Source organism: Grammomys surdaster, unplaced genomic scaffold, assembly GCF_004785775.1.
Source record: "Grammomys surdaster isolate TR1022 unplaced genomic scaffold, NIH_TR_1.0 126133, whole genome shotgun sequence".
Lineage (NCBI taxonomy): Eukaryota > Metazoa > Chordata > Mammalia > Rodentia > Muridae > Grammomys > Grammomys surdaster.
The window spans coordinates 1,455,693-1,478,030 of record NW_021620941.1 but is presented as its reverse complement, the minus strand read 5'-3'; the positions used below and the strand labels follow the sequence as shown (position 1 = coordinate 1,478,030).

Genomic DNA, 22,338 nt, shown 5'->3' with positions numbered 1-22,338 from the left:
AGGCTAGCTTCAGACACGTCTAAATAGCTAAGGCGGTGAATTTTTTTTTTTTTTTCCTAGACAGGGTTTCTCTGTGTAGCCCTGGCTGTCCAGGAACTCACTCTGTAGACCAGGCTGGCCTCGAACTCAGAAATCCGCCTGCCTCTGCCTGGCGGTGAACTCTTGATCCTTCTGCCTCAACGCCTTGAATGCTGGGATTACAGGTGTGCACTTCCACACCCAGATGTCTCCTTTGGTTTCTAAGGATAACACCTGTTCTCTCAACTGCCAGGTGACCCCAGGTATGGCTCATAACACAAACTGTCAGGCTGGCCAAGTCATCTGGGACAGCACAAAATGACCGAGTCCCTGGGCAAGGAGAAAGCTCAAAGCCAGCAACTTGGAGAGCTGTGCTTTAACCCTTTCGAGCCTGGGGGGTAGGGCTGGGGGAGGGCGTCAGTGCCTGTGACAGTTCTATATGCGTCTACAGTTACATAGAGAAGAAAGACTACACTTGTTTGCCCCTCTCTGATGGAGGGGAGGGATACATCTGCAAATGTAAGGTGCCTAAAAGGTCTCCTGCATCTCCTGTGTCTGGTCCTCAGCATATCATTACACATGGAGTCCCAGAGGAGGCCAGAGCCCCAGGAACCAAAAGGAAGAAGGCCTGAAAACCACAGATATTTTCAGAAGCTTCATCTTTATCATTAATTAATTAGAGTGGGTGCCTGTATGTAGTCCTGTCGAGACATAAACCAAGTAGGAACTTGCTGATATAGGCCAGGCTGGCCTGGAACTCTCGGAGATGTTCCTACCTCTGTCTCCTGAGTGCTCAGATTAAAGAAGTGTGTCCCAGCAGAACCTTCATTTTTACAAAGATGCACTTATTTTATTTTTATGTGTACGAGTGGTGACCTGTGTGCATGTATGTGTACCATGTGAGTACCTGGTGCCCACTGAGGCCAGAAGGTGTCAATTGCTCTGGAACTGGAATTACAGACAGTTTCAAACTACCATCTGGGTCCTGAGAACTGAACCCTGTCCTCTGCAAGAGTGGCAAGTGCTCTTACCAAACCATCTCCCCAGCTCGAAGATTATTAGCCCTAGAATAATTTTGTTTGTTTTATGTTTGTGTTTTGCCTGGGTGTCCACGCACCATGTATATGCCTGGTGTCCATGGAGACCAGAAGAGGGCATCAGATCCCCTGGAACTGGAGTTAAAAGTAGTTGTTTGTTACCATGTATGTGCTAGAAATCAAATTCAGGGCCTTGCTTAACCACTGAGCCATCTCCCCAGGCCCAGAACCTTCATTGTAAAGCCATTCTTTGTTGTGAGACAGGGTCTCACACTAAGTTGTCCAGACTGGCTTCAAACTCATGATCCTCCTGTCCTAGGCTCCTGAATGCCAAGATTACAAGTAGGTAATATTTTTTATAAAGAAGAAAGCAGTTCCACCACACAGAATGTTCAGGAACTCTGTTGAAATATATTACTACAATCATAGTGATCTGTAATTAAGAACTTTCAATTCTGAATAAGACACACATAAAACCAACCTATCAACACATCTAAGAAGCTATGAATTGAAGTGATGTGAGTTATGAAAAAAAGACTTCAACGTTCTGTCGTGTCAGCAGGCATGTAGGAATGGCACATGGATAGGGAACCTACAGAAAACCTCGTGGGTTTATCTAAGAAGTGGTATCAGTGCTCAAACTTTTCCTAATATTAAAAGCACTCTTCTAGGAGGCTGGAGAAATAGCTCAGTGGATGAAGCACTTGCCATGGGAGTTTGATAAAGACAAGAGTTCAGATGCTCAGAGCCCACATAAATGTGGGGCAGGGATGGCAGCCATCTATAATCCAAAACTGGGGCGGCAGAGACAAGGAGTGCCTGGGATAAACTGGAAAGATAAACTAACCAAAATTGGCAAACTCTGGGTTCAGTTAAAGAGTCAGCCTCTCCTGTGATTGGACAGGGAAAGGGGAGGCGGAGCTAAGAGTTGCAGAGATGGGAGGGGGAGACAGGTAGAGGAGAAGGAAGCAAGATGGAGGACAAACAGGATGACTCAGATTCAGTGTGGCTTTAAATAGCCACAGGTAGATATATCATATAGGGACAGAATAATTGGGATAACTTGTCTAATCTAGGTGGGCAGCTTGTACCATTATCTATAGGCACTGAATTTATTGTGTGGGCATCTTGTGTATTGAGAATGTATTGACATAAATCTGACTGATTAATAAAAAAAAATTTTGCCTCAATAAAACAGTGATTTTAAAAATGCTAGCCAACATTAGTTATGGGCCACACACACATACAAACATGCATTTCACACATGACATGCTTGCATACTATATACACATACAAAAAGAGAAAAAAAATTAAAAACACAAAAACATCCTTTTTCTTAGAGGAATTCCCATTGTCTGCAGAACTAGTCTGGTGAACCTTGTCACTTAATCCTTACTTGTAAACGTCATTTTCGATAGGCAGCAGGTCATAACTCATAGCCTGAAAAGTCAGTTCATGAAGCACAGGGGAGCTGGGGTCAAAGCCACGATCCAGGATCAGGAGCTGGGACCGTGCCTTGTCAGGACCCTGGCAAGAAATAGGGAGAGGCTTCAAAAGCTGTCCAACCAAGTAGTGGAGCCTCTGTGTTAAGGAAGCAGGAAGAGCACTCTGGGGAGCAAGTCCACCAAACAGCAAAGGGCACTGTGCCTGCTGAGTTCCAGGTGAGGAACCAGTTTACTAAGGGCCTTCTGCTGGGGCCACAGGAGCTTTGCAACAGAGCACCAGTTCATTACACACCCAGCCAGCTATCTGGAGTGCCCAACACTGAGGGGTCCAATTACAAGGCCACAGCGCTGATGGAACAGCTCTGTGTTTAGGAACCAGCGAGGGTCTCACATGTGTTATGTAAACATTCACTCTGCCACTGAGCTGGGCCCTTTCCCCCAGCTCTGTATCTCCACGGCAGTGCTGGTTACACAAACCTCTGTATGTGTTAAAAGTGCACAGAACTGTGAACACATGCTAACAGTAAACTGCGGTGCGAGGACCCCACCACTGCCAACTTGCTGCCTTTGCTATTTTGCTACTGGGGAGTTCCCCAGACATTCAGGGCTGAAGCTGGGAGTGCTGGCAAGCAGGAACAAACTGGCTGCCCTAGCCATGCTGAACATTTCTGCATCAGCCTGCCCCAGGGGCACTGGGTACTCCACTAGACAGGAAAAGCAGCCCTCACATACGCTCGGTGAGCTGCAGGGCCATGCTAGCCCAAGGTTTGCCACATAAATACTGTTTACTCAAAATGAGAACCTTGTGATCTCAGGCCAAACTTACCTCCCCCATTGTTGGGTCATCAGCTTTATAAGCGTCCAGCTTGTCCTGGATCAGCTGAGCCAGCAAGGCATTGTCCTTGTACTCCCTGACACAAGAAACAAGACAGAGGGTGAGCCACCTGTGCATCCAGATAATGTGCCAAGTGCAAGTGTCTCCAGGCAGAGCACCAGGCAGGGTGGGATGGACAGGGGAGGGGTGGCAACACAGTCTGTATTAGGAGTTTTACAGTAAGAATGTACCCTCATTTACAAACCTTCATAAAAAAGTTAGTACATGTAAAATAGCTTTAAACATGTTAAATACACACAAAATAGATTTCTATATTAATACATGCAAATTTTTACTTTCTTATAATTTAGAATGAAAATAATTTTACTCAATATTTCAGTAAAAATCTACGTACCATAAAAAAAAAAGAATGTACCCTCATATGTGAGGTGATACTTGGGATATAATATGGTGATACTTGGGAGACTGAGGAGGAAGGGCTACCACAAGTTTCAGGCCAGCTTGGCCTAACATAGAAAGACACTGTCGGGGCTGGAGAGATGGCTCAGCGGTTAAGAGCACTGACTGCTCTTCCAGAGGTCCTGAGTTCAAATCCCAGCAACCACATGGTGGCTCACAACCATCCGTAATGAGATTCGATGCCCTCTTCTGGTGTGTCTGAAGACAGCTACAGTGTACTCATAAATAAAATAAATAAATAAATCTTTAAAAAAAAAAAAAAAGAAAGAAAGACACTGTCTCAAAAGTATACAAACAGACGCCTGTGTTACATATGTAGTGTAAAGAGAAAAATGAAAATCTGTGCTCAGGGCCCAGCCCATAAGCGACCTTTCTCATTTCTTCTTCTAGCCTATGTGGAAGGAGAAATACTCTTTCCCCCATTCAAACCCCCTTGCCTCTGGCAGATGATATGCCTGTCATCTTCAACCTTAGTGCCACCATAGCTCTGTTCCTGCCTCTAGGTTAGAAAGATGGCCTCAGCCCATTCTTAACTTGTACTAGTATTCTTTCTATAGTCCCAAGCATCAGACCAGGAAATAAGGGGAGGTTCAACCTGTGGCCTTCAAAAGCACTCAGCTCAGAGCCACACACCAGTAGACATGAGCCTCTGCTGGGCCTGAAATGCACAGAGCCCTTGCTCTCAGACCATGGCTGCCATCACAGCCCAGGCCCTTGCTCTGCCTTTGGTGACCTGGCTCTTCTGCTTCTCCTTGCCTTGACTCTTGCTCAGTTCATCTTCTTCAAAACTGACTTGCTCCCCTGTCCCAACCATTCAGGAGGTCTCATGAAATTAAAGCTGCCCTACAGGGTGACTGTGTCAGACTACACTTGCCCTGTGATTTCCCAAAGCCACTGCTTGTTCCAATAGCAACAGCAAGTGTCAACACAAATGCCCGCACCCTTTCTTACCCATCTGCTGCGACGGAACCCATTCTTTAAGGCCTGCCACATAAGCACTATAGTGCCCTATACTAGGCTGATGGGCCTCTGCTTGCTCTGGATGCCCGTCACTTTGGTCTGCTGCTTGAAGGCACTGGTTTCCCGAGGCCTTGGTGAGTGCTGCCTGTACATGTACTGCATCCGGCAGTACCTGCCCTCTTTCGCAGCTTCTGAGGGTGGGGCTGTGATTTTAGCTTAAAATCCCCAAGCACTCAGCACACAGCAAGTGATGACTAATTGACTTCATAAAAACCAAAGACTATAGAGATGGCATAGAGGTTAGGAACACATACTGCTATTCCAGAGGACCCAAGTTCAACTCCCACCACCCATGTCAGATGGCTTATGATTGCCTATAACTCTAGCTCCAAAGGAATCTGACTCTTCTGGCTTCTGAGGGTGCCTGCCTGCACTAGTGCATGTACCAACTTACAGACACACGCACACATGCGCCACTAGCGATAATACTTATTATCGTTATTATATCTCGTAAATAATGTACATCTTTATCTTATAATATTAAAGATAATAAAACTAAATCTTTTTAAAATTTTTTTCTTAAATATTTATTTTTATGTACACTAGTGTTTTGCTTGCATGTATGTCTCTGTGTGAGTGTCAGATCCCCTGGAACTGGAATTACAGGCAGTTGTGAGCTCCATGTGGGTGGTGGGAATTGAACTCAGATTCTCTGGCAAACAACTAGTGCTCTCACTGCTGAGCTGTCTCTCTAGCCCCTAGTCTTTGAATCTTTAAAAAAAGATTTAGTGGTGGATATTTTGGTGCACATCTTTAATCCCAGCACTTGGGAGCAGAGGCAGGCAGATTTCTGAGTTTGAGGTCAGCCTGGGCTACAGAGCAAGTTTCAGGACAGCCAGGGATACACATAGAGACCCTGTCTCAAAATATATATAGAAAGAGGCTGGAGAGATAGCTCAGAAGTTAAGAGCACTGGCTGCTCTCCCAGAGAACCTGAGTTCAATTCCCAGCACCCACATGCAGCTCATAACCATCTGTAACTCCAGTTCCATGGGGATCTGGGACATTCGCACACGCACACACATATATATAAATGCAGGCAAAACACCAATAAACATAAAAATAAATAAACTGTCAGAAAAAAATCTAAAGACTGCCCTTTAGAAAATTATTCACCTGCCACACCCACCCGGTTCCTTCCTCTTTCAGCTGAGGGCAACCTGGAACTCCTGATCTGTCTGCCTTAGCTTCCCTAGTGCTATAACTGCAGATGCGCCCCACCAAGCCTGACTTTGTATTTTACTTTCAAATCCTTCGCAAAGAGAGGTTGGTTTGAAAACGTTTCAAAGAGATTAAAAATTAGGAACCATGCATTGCAGTGGCATGGAGGTTTATATTTTAATTATTCAATAACCAAATATGTATTATGTTCTTTTCTGAATATCCTAACAGATAAAATCATTGTAATAATATATTTCTTTATTAATTATTTTGTGATCTGTGTGTCAGGGCATAAGAGCATGACACACGTATATGAATCCAAAGACAACTTTGTGGAACTGGTTCTCTCCTTCCGTCTTTTCATGGGTTCTAGGGATTGACCTCAGGTATTTGTGGGACACAAAAGATGCCACCCAGAGCAGTCTAGCATGCTGTGTGACTATGCTGCCTTACCCCCGATACCGCACAGCTGGGTACTCCTTCAGGGTGGCACACAGGGTTGCAATCTGCTCTGCTAGGCGTTCCAGTATAGGATTCTTCATCTGAGCCTTGTGAGGGCTGTAGAAGCTTTGGAAAGAGTCAGCGGAATCCAGGGAATACACCTAGGGGCAACAAACCACACAACGGGGTGTTAAGTCCTATCAGTTTCTAAATAATAAGCGGCTGGTGCGTCCATCCGTCCATCTGTCCATTCATCCATCCATTCGTCACCCTGCTCATGCTTTTGTTTATCTCAGTACCAGGCACTTCAACTGCCAGTGACCAGAACATCCCCACTCCCAAGGAGCCTGTCACACAGCAGGGGAAGACAGACATTAAACACACTGCAATAAACTATATGGGGTCGAGAACTGTAAAAGCTGAGTGAAGAGTAAAGCAGGCAAAGACTGCCCCAGATGGCTGAGTGTGTGTGTGCTTGTGGGGTGTGTGTGTGTGTGTGTGTGTGCCTGGACTCATGAGAGAGGGAGGTCTGAGAAGGGTTTCAAGGAGGTGAGGTGTTTGCTGCCAGCAGAAGATATCGTGAGAAGGGAAGGGCAATACCTAAGATGTCAGGGTGTGTGCACCTATGGTGTCCAGTGAGCAAGGGTTCATAGGCCAGTTTGAGTTTGCTTTTAATAAACAAAGCACGATCTGGAGATTGTGCCACAACTGTGGGCAAATAAGGGAGCTTTTTATAGGTTTAATAATATCCTGTCTTCAGCAAACTGCTCTACGTCCTCTCCTCCTGCTCCTCCCACCTCCTTCTGTAAAGGACTGTGGAAGATAGAATCTTTCTTTAAGATGGAGTGAACTATCAGGATTCTCTCAAATTCTCATGTGTGGAAACTACCTGAACTCGTGAAAGTGATGGTGGTGGTGATGATGATTGAGACTGGGCCTTACTCTATAGCTCAGGCTGGCCTGAAACTCACAACTTAGCTCAGGCTGGGATTAGGTTTGAGGTACTTCTCTAACCTCAAAATCCTAAATACTGGGATTATAGGGTTGAGAATATGTTTGCCTTAAAACATGATTTGTTTTATTTATTTATTTTGAGACAGGCTTTCTCTATGCATCCCTGACTGGCCTGAAACTCACTCTGTAGACCAGGCTAGCCTCAAACTCAAGAGATCTGCCTGTCTCTGCTTGCCAAGTGCTGGGATTAAAGGTGTGCCTGGTAATTACTGGGTGTACCTGCTAAAAACTGATTTTTAAACTTCCTACTTTCTCATGCTTTCTGAAAAATAATATGCTTGTATGTGCTAAACCTGGATTTTGTTTAATTCAGTGATGATGAGGTTGATAGAAAAGTGGATAATATATACAGCTCTCCAAAAGGAGTCAGGGTTCAGGGCAAGCAAAAAGGCACTGAGCCAGCCCTGATGCTCACGCTGTATCTGCTCCATCTTTTTCTCCTTTCTTTTCTCTCCTTCTCTCCACCCCGCTTCTCTTCTCTCTCCTTTTCTTTTTTCTTTTTTTGGAACAGAGTCCCATGTAGCCTAGCCTCACCTCTAATTTGTTATAACTGAGGAAAACCTCAAACTCCTGACCCTCCCGTCTCCGTGCACCCCCCAAATGCTAGGACTGCAGACTCGCCACCACACTCGGTTTATAATAATCCAACCCCAGGCTCTGCATCTTGGAGGCGAGCATTGAACCAGTTGAGCTGTATCTAGCCCCATCTAACAACAGGCTACTCCACAGACTTAGGAGCTGGTCTGTACAGATCCAGCACTCAGCTTTTAACACCGCAGAACAAATGCAAATCCTGTGGCTTTTGATTCCTTTTGCCAAGAGAAAATATTTGGAGGAGCCCTAAAATACTCAAATAAATTCCATATATTTTCTCAATCAGCTTTACCTTTGTGGAGATAAAAGCTTTATTTTCCCCCCATTGGGAGGACTTTATTGTTGGAACCTCCGGGTAAGGGTGGGTGAAGTGCTAACAGCTTAGGATGGAGGTGACCATCTGCTCTCTCAGCACATGACAAGCTGGGGTTATTGCCAATAAAAACAGCCTCCTTTGCAGCAGATGGGTGCCCTAGAGTCTGCCCTTCCTCCTCTTCCCTCTTTTAGGAACAGCTACTTTGGGTTGTTCATGGAGTCAGTGAAGAGGGCTGGGCAGTGATCAGTAGTGCCTGGGCAGCACGGAGACCAATGCAGTAAGTAAGGGCGGGTGAATGGGATGACAACATCGGACAGCCCATTTCCCTTAAGTAAACATCAGCGCAGAAACAGACCGCACCTGGGACTCATAGGGGAGAAACGCAATGTTGATTTCTGTCAGAGTCTTGATGACTTTGGCTGCTCGGGATTTTACCAGCTCGTTAAACAGGGCATCTGGACATGCTGCAAGAATGAGAAAAGACAGTGGGGTTTCCGTCCGCCCGTCAGTCCACCCATCTGCCATGTCAACACCCATGACGTCACTGAACCTCTTTTCACTCAGAGTCTAAAAAGGTGCCTAGTAATAACTCCACCCCGTCCTCAGATATCCAGCACTGTGAGGTCCAGAGAGCGGAAAAGTACCTGCAGGGCCCTCAACACAGCCAACAGCAGCTGACTGCGATACACAAGCTAATAAAAACTAGGTGCTGCTTCCAGGGAGAGGAGAGCAAACAGCAGCAGCCATTAAGAAAGGGTAAGGAAGAGAGCACACATCTGCGATGTGCAGATAATAAAGAGAAAGACACAGGGGAACTGAGAGCAACAGCACAGGAGGCCCCTGTGCTTGAGGTGCCAGGAGGCGCCCCACTAGTTGGTGGTCACCAGCGCTGCACTCCTGTTTGTTTCTGCTTTTACTGCAAGGTTACATTCCTTTTCTGCATTCTCTGCAGCGGGCTGGGGTTAACCTGAGGGAGAAGAGTGGCAAGGCTACCACTCAATTGATCGGATCAATCTACATCTGTAGCTGCTCCACTCCGAACAACTTATCCACACACAAACCAGCACAAAACTAGAAAGCCAACTCCGGGCCAACAGACTGTAACTTAAGGTCTGAAGACCTCACGGAAACAGCCCACAGGCTCCAGAGACATCTGAACGGCTATACAATGGAGAACCAGAAAAGCAGCAACAACAACATGATCTCCTCCTCCTCCTCTTCCTCCTCTTCCTCTTCCTCCTCCTCTTCTTCCTCTTCCTCCTCTTCTTCTTCTTCTGAGTGTTATACATTTGTGCATGTATGTGTACACACTCATGCATGTATGTGTGTACACTTATACATATGTGTATATATACACTTATGCATGTGTGTATATACTTACATGTATGTGTGTACTCTTGTGCATATGTGTGTACATACTTGTGCATGTGTGTATTCACTCACATGTATGTGTGTACACTTGTGCATGTGTGTGAATACAGTCACATGAGTGTGTGTACACCTGTGCACCCATATATAAACTTGTGCATATGTGCGTGTACACTCACATATATGTATATACACTTACCTGTGTATGTGTGTATATATACACGTGTGCATGTATGTATCTTACACTCTCATCTGCTGGAGAATAACTACAGCACCACCCATTTCTTCTGCTGTCCTGCCCTGGCTTGGGCTCAATGGAGCTGTGAGGAAATGCCAACCTGGGCCAGCAGGAGCAGCTCCTGGGGTACTTACAGTCTGTGAAGAACACATGCGCAGCCCGATATTTAGCAGTTGGTGGGTCCTTAAAATCACTGATGAGAGAGTGGACAGACTGTGAACAGGGGCAAAAAAGGGGGTATTAAATTCAATTTTAGAAGCCAGTGCAACCCAAATCTGACTGAATCACTGGCTTCGGGCTCCTTGCACTACAGCAATGGTTTCTGATGTGTTTGTCTCTAGCACTGTGTTTAGTCATAGCCAGCTCTGAGCACTTAAAGGGAAGATCACTCCAGAATGACAGTGTCAGTGTCATTGGAACTTGAACTCACAAACTGATAAGAATCTTCCAGAAGATTCATATGGATGTTCTGGCAGTTTAGCAGAAACTTACCTGAGGGCCAGTTTTTGAAAGTGAAAGCAATATGTGGAAACTAGGGGATTTTTTTTTTTTTTAAGTACAAAAGAGCCCTTAGGGTTTCTATTGCTGTGCTAAGACACCATGAGCAAAAGCAATCTGGAGAAGGAAGGCCTACTTCAGCTCACAGTTCTATATCTCTGCCTACTGCTGAGGGAAGGCAGGGCAGGAACCTGGAGGCAGGAGCTGAGGGAGAGGCCATGGAGAAGCACTGCTGACTGCCTTGCTCTCTTGCTCAGCTTACTTTTGAAAATACACACTTCCCAGGACCATTTGGGCTTAGGAGTGGTGCTGACCACACTGGGCTGGGCCTCTCACATCCATCACTGATCAAGAAAGTGCTCTACAGACTTGCCTACAGATCATCTGGTGGAGCCATTTCCTCAACTAAAGTTCCTTTTCCCAGAGTAACTTGTATCAAGTTGACAAAAGTAAAAAAAAAAAAACCAAGCACAAAAACAAACAATACATCTGGCAAAAACTATCAGCCAAAAGTATGAATCTGATCTGAACCAAGGTGGAAAAATTTGAGTACAAGGTGGATACTGAAGAAACACCTCACAAACCATAAAACACCAAAGCCCGGAGGTGGATCTACCTGGAGAGCACGAGGGAACGAGACTGTTTAGAGGGTGTTGGGGTGCCAGCTCTGGCTGTCCACTCTGTATTGCTACTGCACTTCCCGAGGCTTAACACATGCCTTACTTCTCACTGCATCATGCCAGCCTCTGACAACATGCTTAAACAGAGCAGCATGTTAAAAGCATGCTTAACCTAGAAATGTCAGGTGCTCTGTGCCACAGAGCCTAAGGCCAATGTCTCAGCCTGAGCAGGGAGCGCTGAGGGACTTACCTTCTCGGACGGGGTGATGAGGTACACGGCCTCTAGGCTGGGGAGCGGCTCTCGTCGCTTGTTGATGTCCTCCACAACTAGACAAAGACACAGGCCTTGGTGATCAGGAGAACTAGAAGCTATCTGGCCAGGCCCTCAAGCTAACACTTGCAAACCTACAGAGAGCCCTGCCCCTTCTTTAAGCACCACGCTCCCTGGAGATGAAGCCCACTGCTTCATTTCACCTGAGGTATTAGAAACTGTGGAGTCGCACCATAGCAGGCACCCACAACTCCACTAACATCCTCTGAGCTGTTCTCAGAGGACAGGCTGCACTCGGTCAAGTGCAGACTATTTGCCCCTCAGGTTCTTCCCATGTAAATGACCTCCTAGAATTCCTTTCAAATTCCATGATGGGCTCATCTGTCACCCATTATCTTGAGCTGGAAGTACAGCCCAGGGTGCAGAGCACTTTGCCAAGTACACATGGCCCAAGGTTCAACTGGCAGCTCTGTACATCGAGCCTCGGAGCGGATACTTTCCTTGCACTCCCATGAGGCATTACAAATACATCGTCCATGTGACTACACTTCTTCTAACAGCTCCAGGATGAAGCAAAGCCCAGGGCTTTGGTTTACATGTTTTCTTTATAGACAGAGACCAGGTGATATAGACCAGGGTGGCCTTGAATTCAGAGATCTTCCTGCCTCTGCCTTTGGAATGCTGGGATTATAGATGTGAGCCACCACACAAAGCTAGCCCACATAATTACACAACCAGTACCTTACTGACTGAACCACCTCCTTAGCCACTTTCTTTCTGTCTCTTGTGTTTATTAGACTCAATGATGTAACTGTGGTCAGTAAGAGGTTGCCTGTTTCTATTGCTAAAAGATATGCTGGACTGTGAGCATTCTACTTTTTTTTTTTTTTTGACACAGCATGTCACTCATAGCCCAGGCTCGACCCAAGCCTTACTACATAGACCAGGCTATTTTTGAATTTATGGTAACGCTCTTGACTGCTGAATGCTGAGATTCCAGGCATGTGCCACCTTATCCAACTAACCATCTCCTCTTTTTTTTCTACTTGTTTATTGACTGATCATAGTGTGTATGTGTGTGTACATGTGTGCACATGGAGGTTGGAGGAAAACCTGTGGACGCTGGATCTCTCCTTCCGCTACGTGGGAACAGGGATCACAGCTGGGTTTCCAGACTTGGCAGCAAATTTCCTTGCCCACCAAGCTAGATCACCAGCCCCAGTCTGTCTATACTTGATGGGTGCTTTGGTTGTTTCCATGTGGGCCTCTTGTGAGCAACAGTCTGTGGATATTCTAGTTCATGTTTGCTGAGCACATACCTGAATTAGTTCGGAATACACATCTGACTCTGAGCCTGCTGGGTCCCAGGCACACATACATCAAACTCTAGCAAATACTGCCAAGTGCTTTTTGGAGCAGCTGTGTGAACTGGCATGACATCACACTGGGAATCCCAGTTTTCTACATTTCACTGATCTTACCAACCCTAATCTGGAGCAGTCAAGTCCCTCATCAGTATGAAGGTGGGAACTTCTCCTAAGTATTGTGGTTTTGTTCTCCCCTCTACTGGGTAGAGTGCCATCCTGCTTTTCAAAATCTTTATTTTTAAATTATGTATATAGGTGTGGGTTTGTGCCCACGAGGGCCAGCAGAGGGCACCAGATTCCCCAGTGAGTCACCTAATGTGGGTGCTGGGAACTGAACCTGTATCCTTTGCAAGAGCAGTACACATTCTTAACCACTGGGCCATTGCTCCAGCCCCAGTCGTCTTTCTCCACCTAGCCCTTCTATTTAGCGTTCCTTTATCATGCACTTAAGTAGCACCGAGCACTGCCTTCTGTGAGGACTCTAGTCAGGGGCATATAGTCTTACCACAGGGGTTGCTGGAAGCATGTGAATTCACGGGACAGTAATGAATAGGGAGGGTAGCGCATGCTGCAGGGGAAGGTGGAGAGAGCGTGCTCACTTGTGATCCCCTCGGTCATGATGTCTGTCATCTTGCAGCAGGAGGACAGCATCCTCATGCTTAACTGGTCCACCACCAGCACCTGGAAGGAAGAGGACAGCTCAGGGCTGCAATCCCTGCCCTTCTCCCACTGGCTCCCAAGAGAACACTCCAGAGGGGAGAATGTTGAAGTAGCTCTTCCCTGTGACCCACAGCTATGCTCAGATACACACTGGCTTTTACCTCCAACTTCACCCTCTAGACAATAGTGTTTGCTCCCACTGACCTGACTTCATAACTGTAAAAATACTCCTAAGCATTTATACAAAATGAAATAAAGAGGAAGGAATCAGGGGCTGGAGAGATGGCTCAGCAGTTAAGAGCACTGGCTGCTCTTCCAGAGAAACAGGATTCAATTTTCAGCATCCACAGGGCAGCTCACAACTAACTCCAGTTCCAGTAAGAGGCTCTGACACCCTCACATAAACACACATGGAAGACAAAACACCAATGAACATGAGATAAAAATAATTTTTCAAAAAAAAAAAAAAAGGAGAGACTCATGTGTGGCACCAACACTCTGGGTGTTTTCAGGTCATAACTTGCTCTCATGGGAGACTGGCTAGTGTCCATACACCGTGGTTCATAGGGTTCAGCATAGCTACCTTCAGGGTATCTACCTTTGCCAGCATACATCTCTGCCCAGACTAGATGCACAAGAATGTGGCACCCTGCAGGGTTTGCCTCATCTTTCCCATGTCCTCTTGATCCACACACAGTAGAAAGAAAAAGCCAACAGTGTAAAAAGGCTTTCTCTCCTCCCTCATTATATAACGCATGAAGAGGCTCTGAGCACGGGAGCCATCACCGCACATGGGCCCGGTCACAAAGGTCCTGCTGCCTTACGGCAGCCCCTTGGCTTCATCTGTGGAGGCAGCAGGGAATTCTGGTATCTACAAAGTCCTGCCTAAAGGAGAGGGTGACAGAGAGACATGCCAGTGAGCTCCCACCAGATGGCCTCCCCTCTAGAACCTGTGAGAACTGAAACAGAACCCCATAGGGCCAGAACTGGGCCTCAAAGCCCTCCTTTGCCAGTTAGCTCTCACACCCAATGAGCCTGGGCATGTGTGCGCTCCTGATTCCAGGGAAATTTGAACTTCCAAATGGACAGTGCAGGCCCTTCAGTGGCATATGAGGAAGTTCCAAGAGCCCACTAGCTCCTGGCCAGTGCGACACCTACCTCAGAGGACCTTTACCTGCTGAACCATCTCACCAGCTCCATGTCCAGGAAGAGGCTTCTGAACCAAGCTCACACACAAAGCCATCCTCGGGCCTGGAGAAAGCACTCATTTCTGTCACCGCCCTGCCAACTCCAGCTCTACCTTCTTTATGTCTTCTGTGTGTGTAGTTAGGGACAATGTTTGCATGTATGGTCCATGTGTGTGTGAGGGAATGCACACGCTGATGTCAGGTCTCTTCTTCATTAGCCCTCACTGTGTTTACTGGGCTGAGGTCTCTTGATGACCCCAGAACTCACTGATTCTGCTAATGCACTCAACCACTTGCCCAGCCATCCAGCCTCAACCTCCTGAGTGCTGCGGTCACAAGCAGGTCACCATCCTGCATGGCATTCTTGAATGGCTGTGGGGCCACGAGCAGTCACTCACCTTCCACTCGCCCTTCTTCTTCACCTTCTTGATCACATCATGCATGATCTCTGTAAAAGGAGCGGGGGTGGGGTGGGAGGGGAGAGGGACAGGGAAGAGAGGGAGGGAGGGAAGAGGGAGGGAAAAGAGGGACAGGGAGGGAAGGAGAGGGAAAGAGGGAGGGAAGGAAGGAGGGAAGAAGGGAGAGGAAAGGGAGGGAGGGAGGGAGGGAGGGAAGGAGGGAGGGAAGGAGAAAGAGAGAGAGAGAGAGAGAAAAAAAAAATATGTTACTGTAATTTTAGAGGCCTTCACACCTGCCTACTAGGGCCTCTTCCCCAGGCTTGCTCCCCCAGACAGGCAATTCACCCAGCCTGTTCACAGGCCACCATGGAGGCAGGTCTTTCCTGGGCTCCTTAACTCATTGGTTCCTAGACATTCTGATCTCAAAGTGAGGTCTTCTTTATGCTTTTCGAAACAAAAGACCCCAGAGATTATCTATGTGAGTAAATAATGGTAGGCATTAAGAGTGGAACTGAGCTGGCGGGGCCACACACCTGCAAACCCAGAACTTCAGGGGTGGAGGAAGCAAATTCTGAATTTGATGTCAGTCTGAGACACAAAGGTAGTAGAATGCTAGCCTAGACAATATAGGGAGATAGTATTCCAAAAACAAACAAAAATAAACTGAAAAAAAGGTAACTGACTCATTTATAATAATAATAAACCAGTCATTTATAATAATAACAAACCAGTGTATGTTTACATAAATAATATTTTAGTGAACAGTAACCGTATAGGGAGAACGCAGGGGTCTTACATCTCTGTAGCTCTCCTAATGTCTGCCTTCACAGAGGACAGCTGTCTGTCCCTTCTGCTTCTGAAGCCAACCTGTCTGGAATCAGGTGACATCTGGAAAGGGCTCAGAGAGCATAAAAAGGAGGCCAATGACTTCACAGCCTTCCTATGGAGACAGCTGTGAGTGTCATCCCCACGCCCATCCCCCAGGATATTAGATTTGAGGATCACTGCTCTAAGTAAACAAAGGGCTCAGACCCGGTCTCAGGCCCATGCCTCCTCTAACTCACAGTCAGGAGGCCTGAGGTCTTCCAAGCTCGCTTGTGCCATGGTTTCTATACCACCACAGCCCTCTCGAAGGGCTGCCTGGTAGGAAATATGACCTGCCCCTCTGAAAGGCCAGGCCCCCCACTATCCTGGAATGAGAAGGCTCACAGCAGACATCTGCAGGTGTCTCCAGCACTCAGGTCCTTGCCTGCCCTTCTAGGTCACAGAGGTCCTAACTCTGCTCCTGACCATCCATAATCCAACCTCTCATGAGGCGTTCTCAAATTTTTAGGAACTTTTCTTCTGAATATTAAAAACAAAAATAGCAAGTTGTGGTGGGTAGGACATGCCTGGAACCTTATCAGTTGGGAGGCAAAAAGAGAAGATGCTAACTGTTAAGCCAGCAAGCCAAGGTGGGCTAAGTGGGGAAAAAAAAAAGGGGGCTGGAGGTGTAACCTGGAGGTGGAATGCTTGCCCAGCAAGTGTAAGGCATGGGTTTGAGCCCAGGATATTATATTTGAGCATCACAAAATAAAACAATGCAAAACGTCAAAAAACACAGATAAATAATATTAAAAATACATCTAATGCTTATTTCAAGAGGCTGAAGTAGGAAGGTGCCAAATTCAAAGCCAGCCTAGGTAATAATTGGAAAATGTCTCCAACGCTCCCATCATGAGCCTGTGAGGCCTCGGGAGCTGGCAGAAGCTTGTGGTGCTCCTCCAGTGTGTGCTACACCATGAGCAAACACAAGGTCTTGGGTTCAATCCTCAGTACCATAAAAGGGAAACAGGGTAAATCATTTGCAATTTTGCCAACCTAAGATGTATTTAGTTAACTTTTAGTTTATTCTATACTAGCTTTTCTATGTACCTTCATATAGCTGAGATCACATTTCATGTTTTTATTTTACTTTATATGCTCATTTTCCTGTTAATAAAACTGCATCCTAGATGGGAGATCCTAGTTCAAAGTATACTATGTACTTGCATGAAATCGCCTTATGTAACCCTGCCTTAAAAATTAAAATATAAAAATAAGATTAATATGAAATACTTCTACTTCTTGAAACTTAATTGCTTGTGGTACTTTTAGGGGATTGAACTTGGGCCCTCACACACACTAGGCAAGTGCTCTACCACTGAGCTACCGCTCCAGCCAGATCCCTAGGATTTTAAATGTCAGCATAATAGACCACTTACTCAAAAATATTTCCTGTAGACACTTAATTTACTGATATTGTGGTGTAGTGAACAACTGGACCCAAAGTGTGTGAGGAACTTAGGTTATATTCCTTTATAGACTACTGTGTACCCCCTGGAAATAATGATAGAAAACACATGTTCATTCCTTCACTCCCTCTGTGAGAACTGGCTGGGGACCCACAGGGTAACACACTGGAGGAGCACCACAAGCTTCGGCCAGCTCCTGAGGGTCACAGGCTCATGATGGGAGCAAACACTTGATGAAAGCAGCACCCAGAGTGTCTCCTGTGTGCCTTGAAAAGAATATGCTAGGGTCCAGGACACAAACAAGGATGGAGCAAGGCCGTCCCTAGGAAGTCAGTTCTGACTAAGAGGCAGCCACCAGATAGAGAGAAGAGACGGACACTCAAAAAAGCTTGTAGGGGACAAAGAAAAGATGCCTGACATCTGCTTGGGGCTGAAGAGGTATGGGTTTAGCATGGAGGCGGACCACAGGCTCATGGGTTGATGGGTTGGTCTCTGATGCGTTATAATTCAGAGGTAAGCAGTCACCAGACCTGGAGCTTGTCAGTGGATTCATTCGTTGATGGTTCTTGATTGATTGATTGACTGATTGATTGTATATGGATACACTGTCACTATCTTCAGACACACCAGAAGAGGGCAGTGGATCCCATTACAGGTGGTTGTGAGCCACCATGGGGTTCTTGTGGTTGCTGGGAGCTGAACTCCTTTTTATTGGATGAGTGGTGTAGAGCCATGGAAGGTGTGGAGGTGACCTGATGTGCTGTGGATGGAGATGGCAGGAAGCAGGCAGATGTGAGACATAATAACAAACCCAGCACTTGGGACAGGAACAGAGGAACAGAGGAACAGAGGCAGAGATTATTAGAGGGGTACAGAGAGAGGAGACATGGTCAGCAGGAGAACACCAGGAGTCTTCTTTTACTTTGGGGACTGGGGAAGTAGCTCAGCGGTTAAGAGCACTGGCTGCTCTACTAGAGGACCTGGGCTCCATTCCCAGCACCCACATGGTGGCTCACAACCATCTATAGCTCTAATTACAGGGAATCAAATAAAATCAGATAAAAAACTAAAACTTTGGGGGCTAGAAAAATGGCTTAGCAGTTAGGAGAACTCACTGCTCTTGCAGAGGACTTGAGGCTTGAGTATCCGCTCCCATAAAGTGACTCATAACTGTCTGTAACTCCAGGCCCAGGAGATCTGACACCTTCTTCTGGCCTCTGTGGTCACTATATGCACATGGTGCAATGACATACATACAGGAAAAATACCCATACACATAAAATAAAAATAAATAGGCGGTGGTGGCGCACACCTTTAATCCCAGCACTTCGGAGGCAGAGGCAGGCGGATATCTGTGCATTTGAAGCCAGCCTGGCCTAGAGGACAGCCAAAGCTACACTCCAGAGACATGAACTTGGCTGACTTTGACAGGCTCTCAGTGAGACAAGAACGGGACTAGAGGGAGAGGGAGGTCCGGGGAGGGGGTGGGTGGGGGTGTGGAGGGAATGACCTTGACAATCCTTTTTAGAAAGACTTGCTAAAAGGCAGCAGAGAACAAATAAACAGAACAGAGATAAAATTTGTTCTGAAAGACGTGAGATCTCGGAACCTTTGGAGTTGGCAAGAACAAAAGAAGATCATCAGAAAGGGTGTGTCAGAAACCTGAATCCCCTTCTAGAGGAGGGGCATGGATCACCTGACCTGGGCAGACTAGGCTGAGACAACAGGATACTGTGAAGGCCTGTTGGATATGTCACCATCAGCTGGGGTGGGGTGGGGGTGTTAGTGGAAGACTTGAGAAAAAGACATCATGTATCTTCCCAGAGATCAGGGAAGTGAATTTCCACATTTTAGCATTTCTGGACAGTTCTAAAAGCCAATTTGAGGTTTGTGACCACAGTTTTAAGTAAAACCAGGAGCTTGGATTTTTATTTTACTTTTTGAGGCTCACTATGTAGTTTAGGTTGACCTCAAATTTGCGATGCTCCTGCCTCAGCTTCTTGAGTGCTGTGATTATGGGTCCTCTATGCCTGGCTTTCCTTCCAACTTTACAGAGTCCTAGGGGTGGTATTCACGCCAGGCCCACTCAGCCATCTCTTCGGTCCTACAACTGGACAACTGGTTTCCTGACTTTTTTTTAATTAAGTAAATGAAATCACAAAGTCACATCTAGGGCATTTGAATTCTGTATACTTCATTAAAGGCTGGCATGTTAATGTTTCAAATGCAAATACAACTGGGTTTTGTTGTTGTTTTGTGATCTTGAAGTTATTTATTCTCTCTGTGTCTTAACTCTGCGCCTTCTACTGGGAATACCTGAGTTGCGGGATTTTTAATTAATTAATTAATTAATTTTTGAGATAGGGCTGTCCTGGAATTTGCTCTGAAGAGCAGGCTGGCCTCAGACTCACAGATCCACCTCCCTCTGCCTCCCAAGTGCTGGAATTAAAGGAACACATCATCACCACCTAGCTAATTTTCTTCTTTTTGAAATTGTAATGTAATTACATAATTTCCCCTTCCTTTCCCTCCCTCCAAGCCCCTCCTAACGTCCTTCGCTGCTCTATTGACATTCATGGCCTCTTTTTTCTCTAATGTTGTACATACAACTGTTTTTTAAAACTATATATGCACTGGGCGGTGGTGGCGCATGCCTTTAATCCCAGCACTTGGGAGGCAGAGGCAGGTGGATTTCTGAGTTCGAGGCCAGCCTGGTCTACAGAGTGAGTATCAGGACAGCCAGGACTACACAAAGAAATCGTGTCTCAAAAGACAAAAAACAAACAAACAAACAAACAAGTCTATATGCACAGGCAAATTGGAAAAACATAGAGCAAAATGTAACCTTTATGAGACGAAATGATTAGCTTTAATTGCTGGTATGCCCTAGTGTTGCTCTGTGCTTCGATGAGGACAAACAGACAAACCAACCAACCAACTAGAAAACAGAACACAGTGCTCTGGAACCGCCTCCTCTGCATTCCTTTGCTGTCTTCTGCTGGAAGAACTCTTGGAGTGTGGAGGGGCACATCACAATGCAGGTGTCCTGGGCTTTTGTCAAAGTCAGCTAAATTCCCAAAGCAGAACCACCTCAGCTGACTGCATGACTCTGGCAGTGACAGGATGCTCTCTCAGGAGAGGTGTGCCTGCCTGGGGCTGTGCTAGTGTTGTGATGTGCTAGGGAGGTAACTGTGTGCTCTGCCACTGAGCTACACACAGTCCAGCCCCCTCCGCTTTATCTGAATTAACAAATGACTCAGGCTGAATACATCTTTTGCTACCAAAAATTAATTTAAACGCAGTGAAAAGATACTGCTCAGGAGACATTTAGACTGAGGAATGTGGAGATACAATGAGGAAAAGTCAAACCAGCACAAGTGTTCTCAGGCACGCCTAACTGGCACATCTGCAGCCTTCCTACAGCCTTATCTCGTCCCCCAAATTCTCACAGCATATATTTGTCCTGGGTATTATTAACAGCCAATCCTAGCGATGCCCTACATTCTTTAATCCAATACCAAAAAGGAAATATGGATTAGAGCCCATTTTAGCATGGAGAGTCAAGTGGCCTGGGCTATTTTCTAGCATATAATCCCATCTCGTTCCCTCAGCTTTGCAGATCTCCTCTATAGGGGAGAGACCAAGAGCCTTTAGACCTGGTCAAGTACTCAACCAAAATGTTTCCTCCGTCTACCTCAGGCCACACAAGCATTTAGACCTGAGTGTGAACCTCAGACTCCATACACAGAGCCAAGCATGCTTGCATGTACTTGCAACCCATGTGCTGGAAAGGCAGACAGGGGGATTCCTGGGGCTTGTGGGCCAGCCAGCTTTGCTTAGGTGAACCCCAAGTCCCTGTCAGAGACCATGTCAGAAAGCAAGATGGTCAGCTCTGGAGAAACAACACCCAACATTCTAAACACACACACACACACACACACACACATCCCTATATGCACACACTTCAGTGAACTGGAGTGTAGTTAGGATTATGGTCCTGTTCCTGGTCTTTAAGGTAGCAGGACTTGATGAGGACTCTCACAGGCCCCAGTCACCTTCAAACATGACAACTCCCTTCCTGCCCTGTGTCTTCATTTCCACCCCATCTGTTATCTGAGATAGCATGATTTGCTGAAATGTCCACAGGACCCTGTAGCACAGAGGCGTAGAGTTCTGTGAGTGAGCTGGGCAGTGGTCTATGCTGGACTCAGAGCTGAAGGAGGTGACTCAGCCCAGGGCTCTCCATTCCCACAAGGCCCCATTGTTCAGAAGACCCAGTTCAAAGTCCACAGCTTGAACAGAAGTCTGGAGGTTTTCCCATGGGGCCTGCTGGGACACTTGTCTTCATTCTTAAAGGATAATACAGGTAAACAGTGGCTGTCCTAAAGTACAAGTCTGCAAACCAGATGGATCAGGAAACCTCTTCCCTTAATCCTCACACAAATGCATTGAGGCCTATGGTGCTGTGTAAATGTAAAGCAAATAAGGAAGGCTCAGGTAAGAACAGTTGCCATCTTAGAATGTCTCTCTGTACTCACTTACTGGGTTGTTGTTTTGTACTGGCAATAGTCCCAGGATCTTATAGAAGGTAAACCTATGTTCTATCACCAAACTGTACCCCCAACACATACCCTATTTTTATTTTTCTGGAGTTTTTATTGGGAGGGGTTGTTTTGTTTTGTGATAGGGTCTCACTAGGTAGCTCTGGCTGTCCTGGAACTCACTATGTAGACCAGGCTGGCCTCGAACTCACAAGAGATCTGCCTGCCTCTGCCTCTGGAGTGCTAGGACTGAAGACGTGTACCAGGCAACTATTTTGCAAAACTAGATCACAAAATTCTTTTCAAATCTCCCATTTAAAAAAAACAAACAAACAAAATAACAACAACAAACAGCCTAATTTAGAAAGTGAGTTCCAGGACAGCCAGGGCTACACAGGAACTGTGGAAGACAGTTCCTTGACAGCACCCTAACATCACACAGTAGAATGGCGAGGCTCAGGGAATCAAAGTGTCTAGCAACTACACAACAAAATGTACATGAAGGTACAAAAGAACATTTATAAAAAAAAAACCAGTTTATTTCAACTAAAGAACTTACTGTGTGTGTGTGTGTAAC

The 22,338-nt window shown here is 46.2% G+C and overlaps 1 protein-coding gene across 2 annotated transcripts in view; it reads right to left on the bottom strand.

Annotated features, from left to right (window-relative positions):
- The window catches only part of Stxbp1 (syntaxin binding protein 1), a 59,978-nt gene that overhangs the window by 21,510 nt on the left and 16,130 nt on the right, over positions 1-22,338 (bottom strand). For both annotated transcript variants that reach the window (XM_028757123.1, XM_028757124.1), the window contains exons 2-9: positions 14,948-14,997; positions 13,302-13,383; positions 11,315-11,391; positions 10,081-10,159; positions 8,701-8,804; positions 6,429-6,577; positions 3,327-3,411; positions 2,452-2,582 (exon numbers count right to left, since the gene is read on the bottom strand). In XM_028757123.1, coding sequence (XP_028612956.1) covers positions 2,452-2,582; positions 3,327-3,411; positions 6,429-6,577; positions 8,701-8,804; positions 10,081-10,159; positions 11,315-11,391; positions 13,302-13,383; positions 14,948-14,997 — 757 coding nt within the window. The remainder of the gene's footprint in view (positions 1-2,451; positions 2,583-3,326; positions 3,412-6,428; positions 6,578-8,700; positions 8,805-10,080; positions 10,160-11,314; positions 11,392-13,301; positions 13,384-14,947; positions 14,998-22,338) is intronic.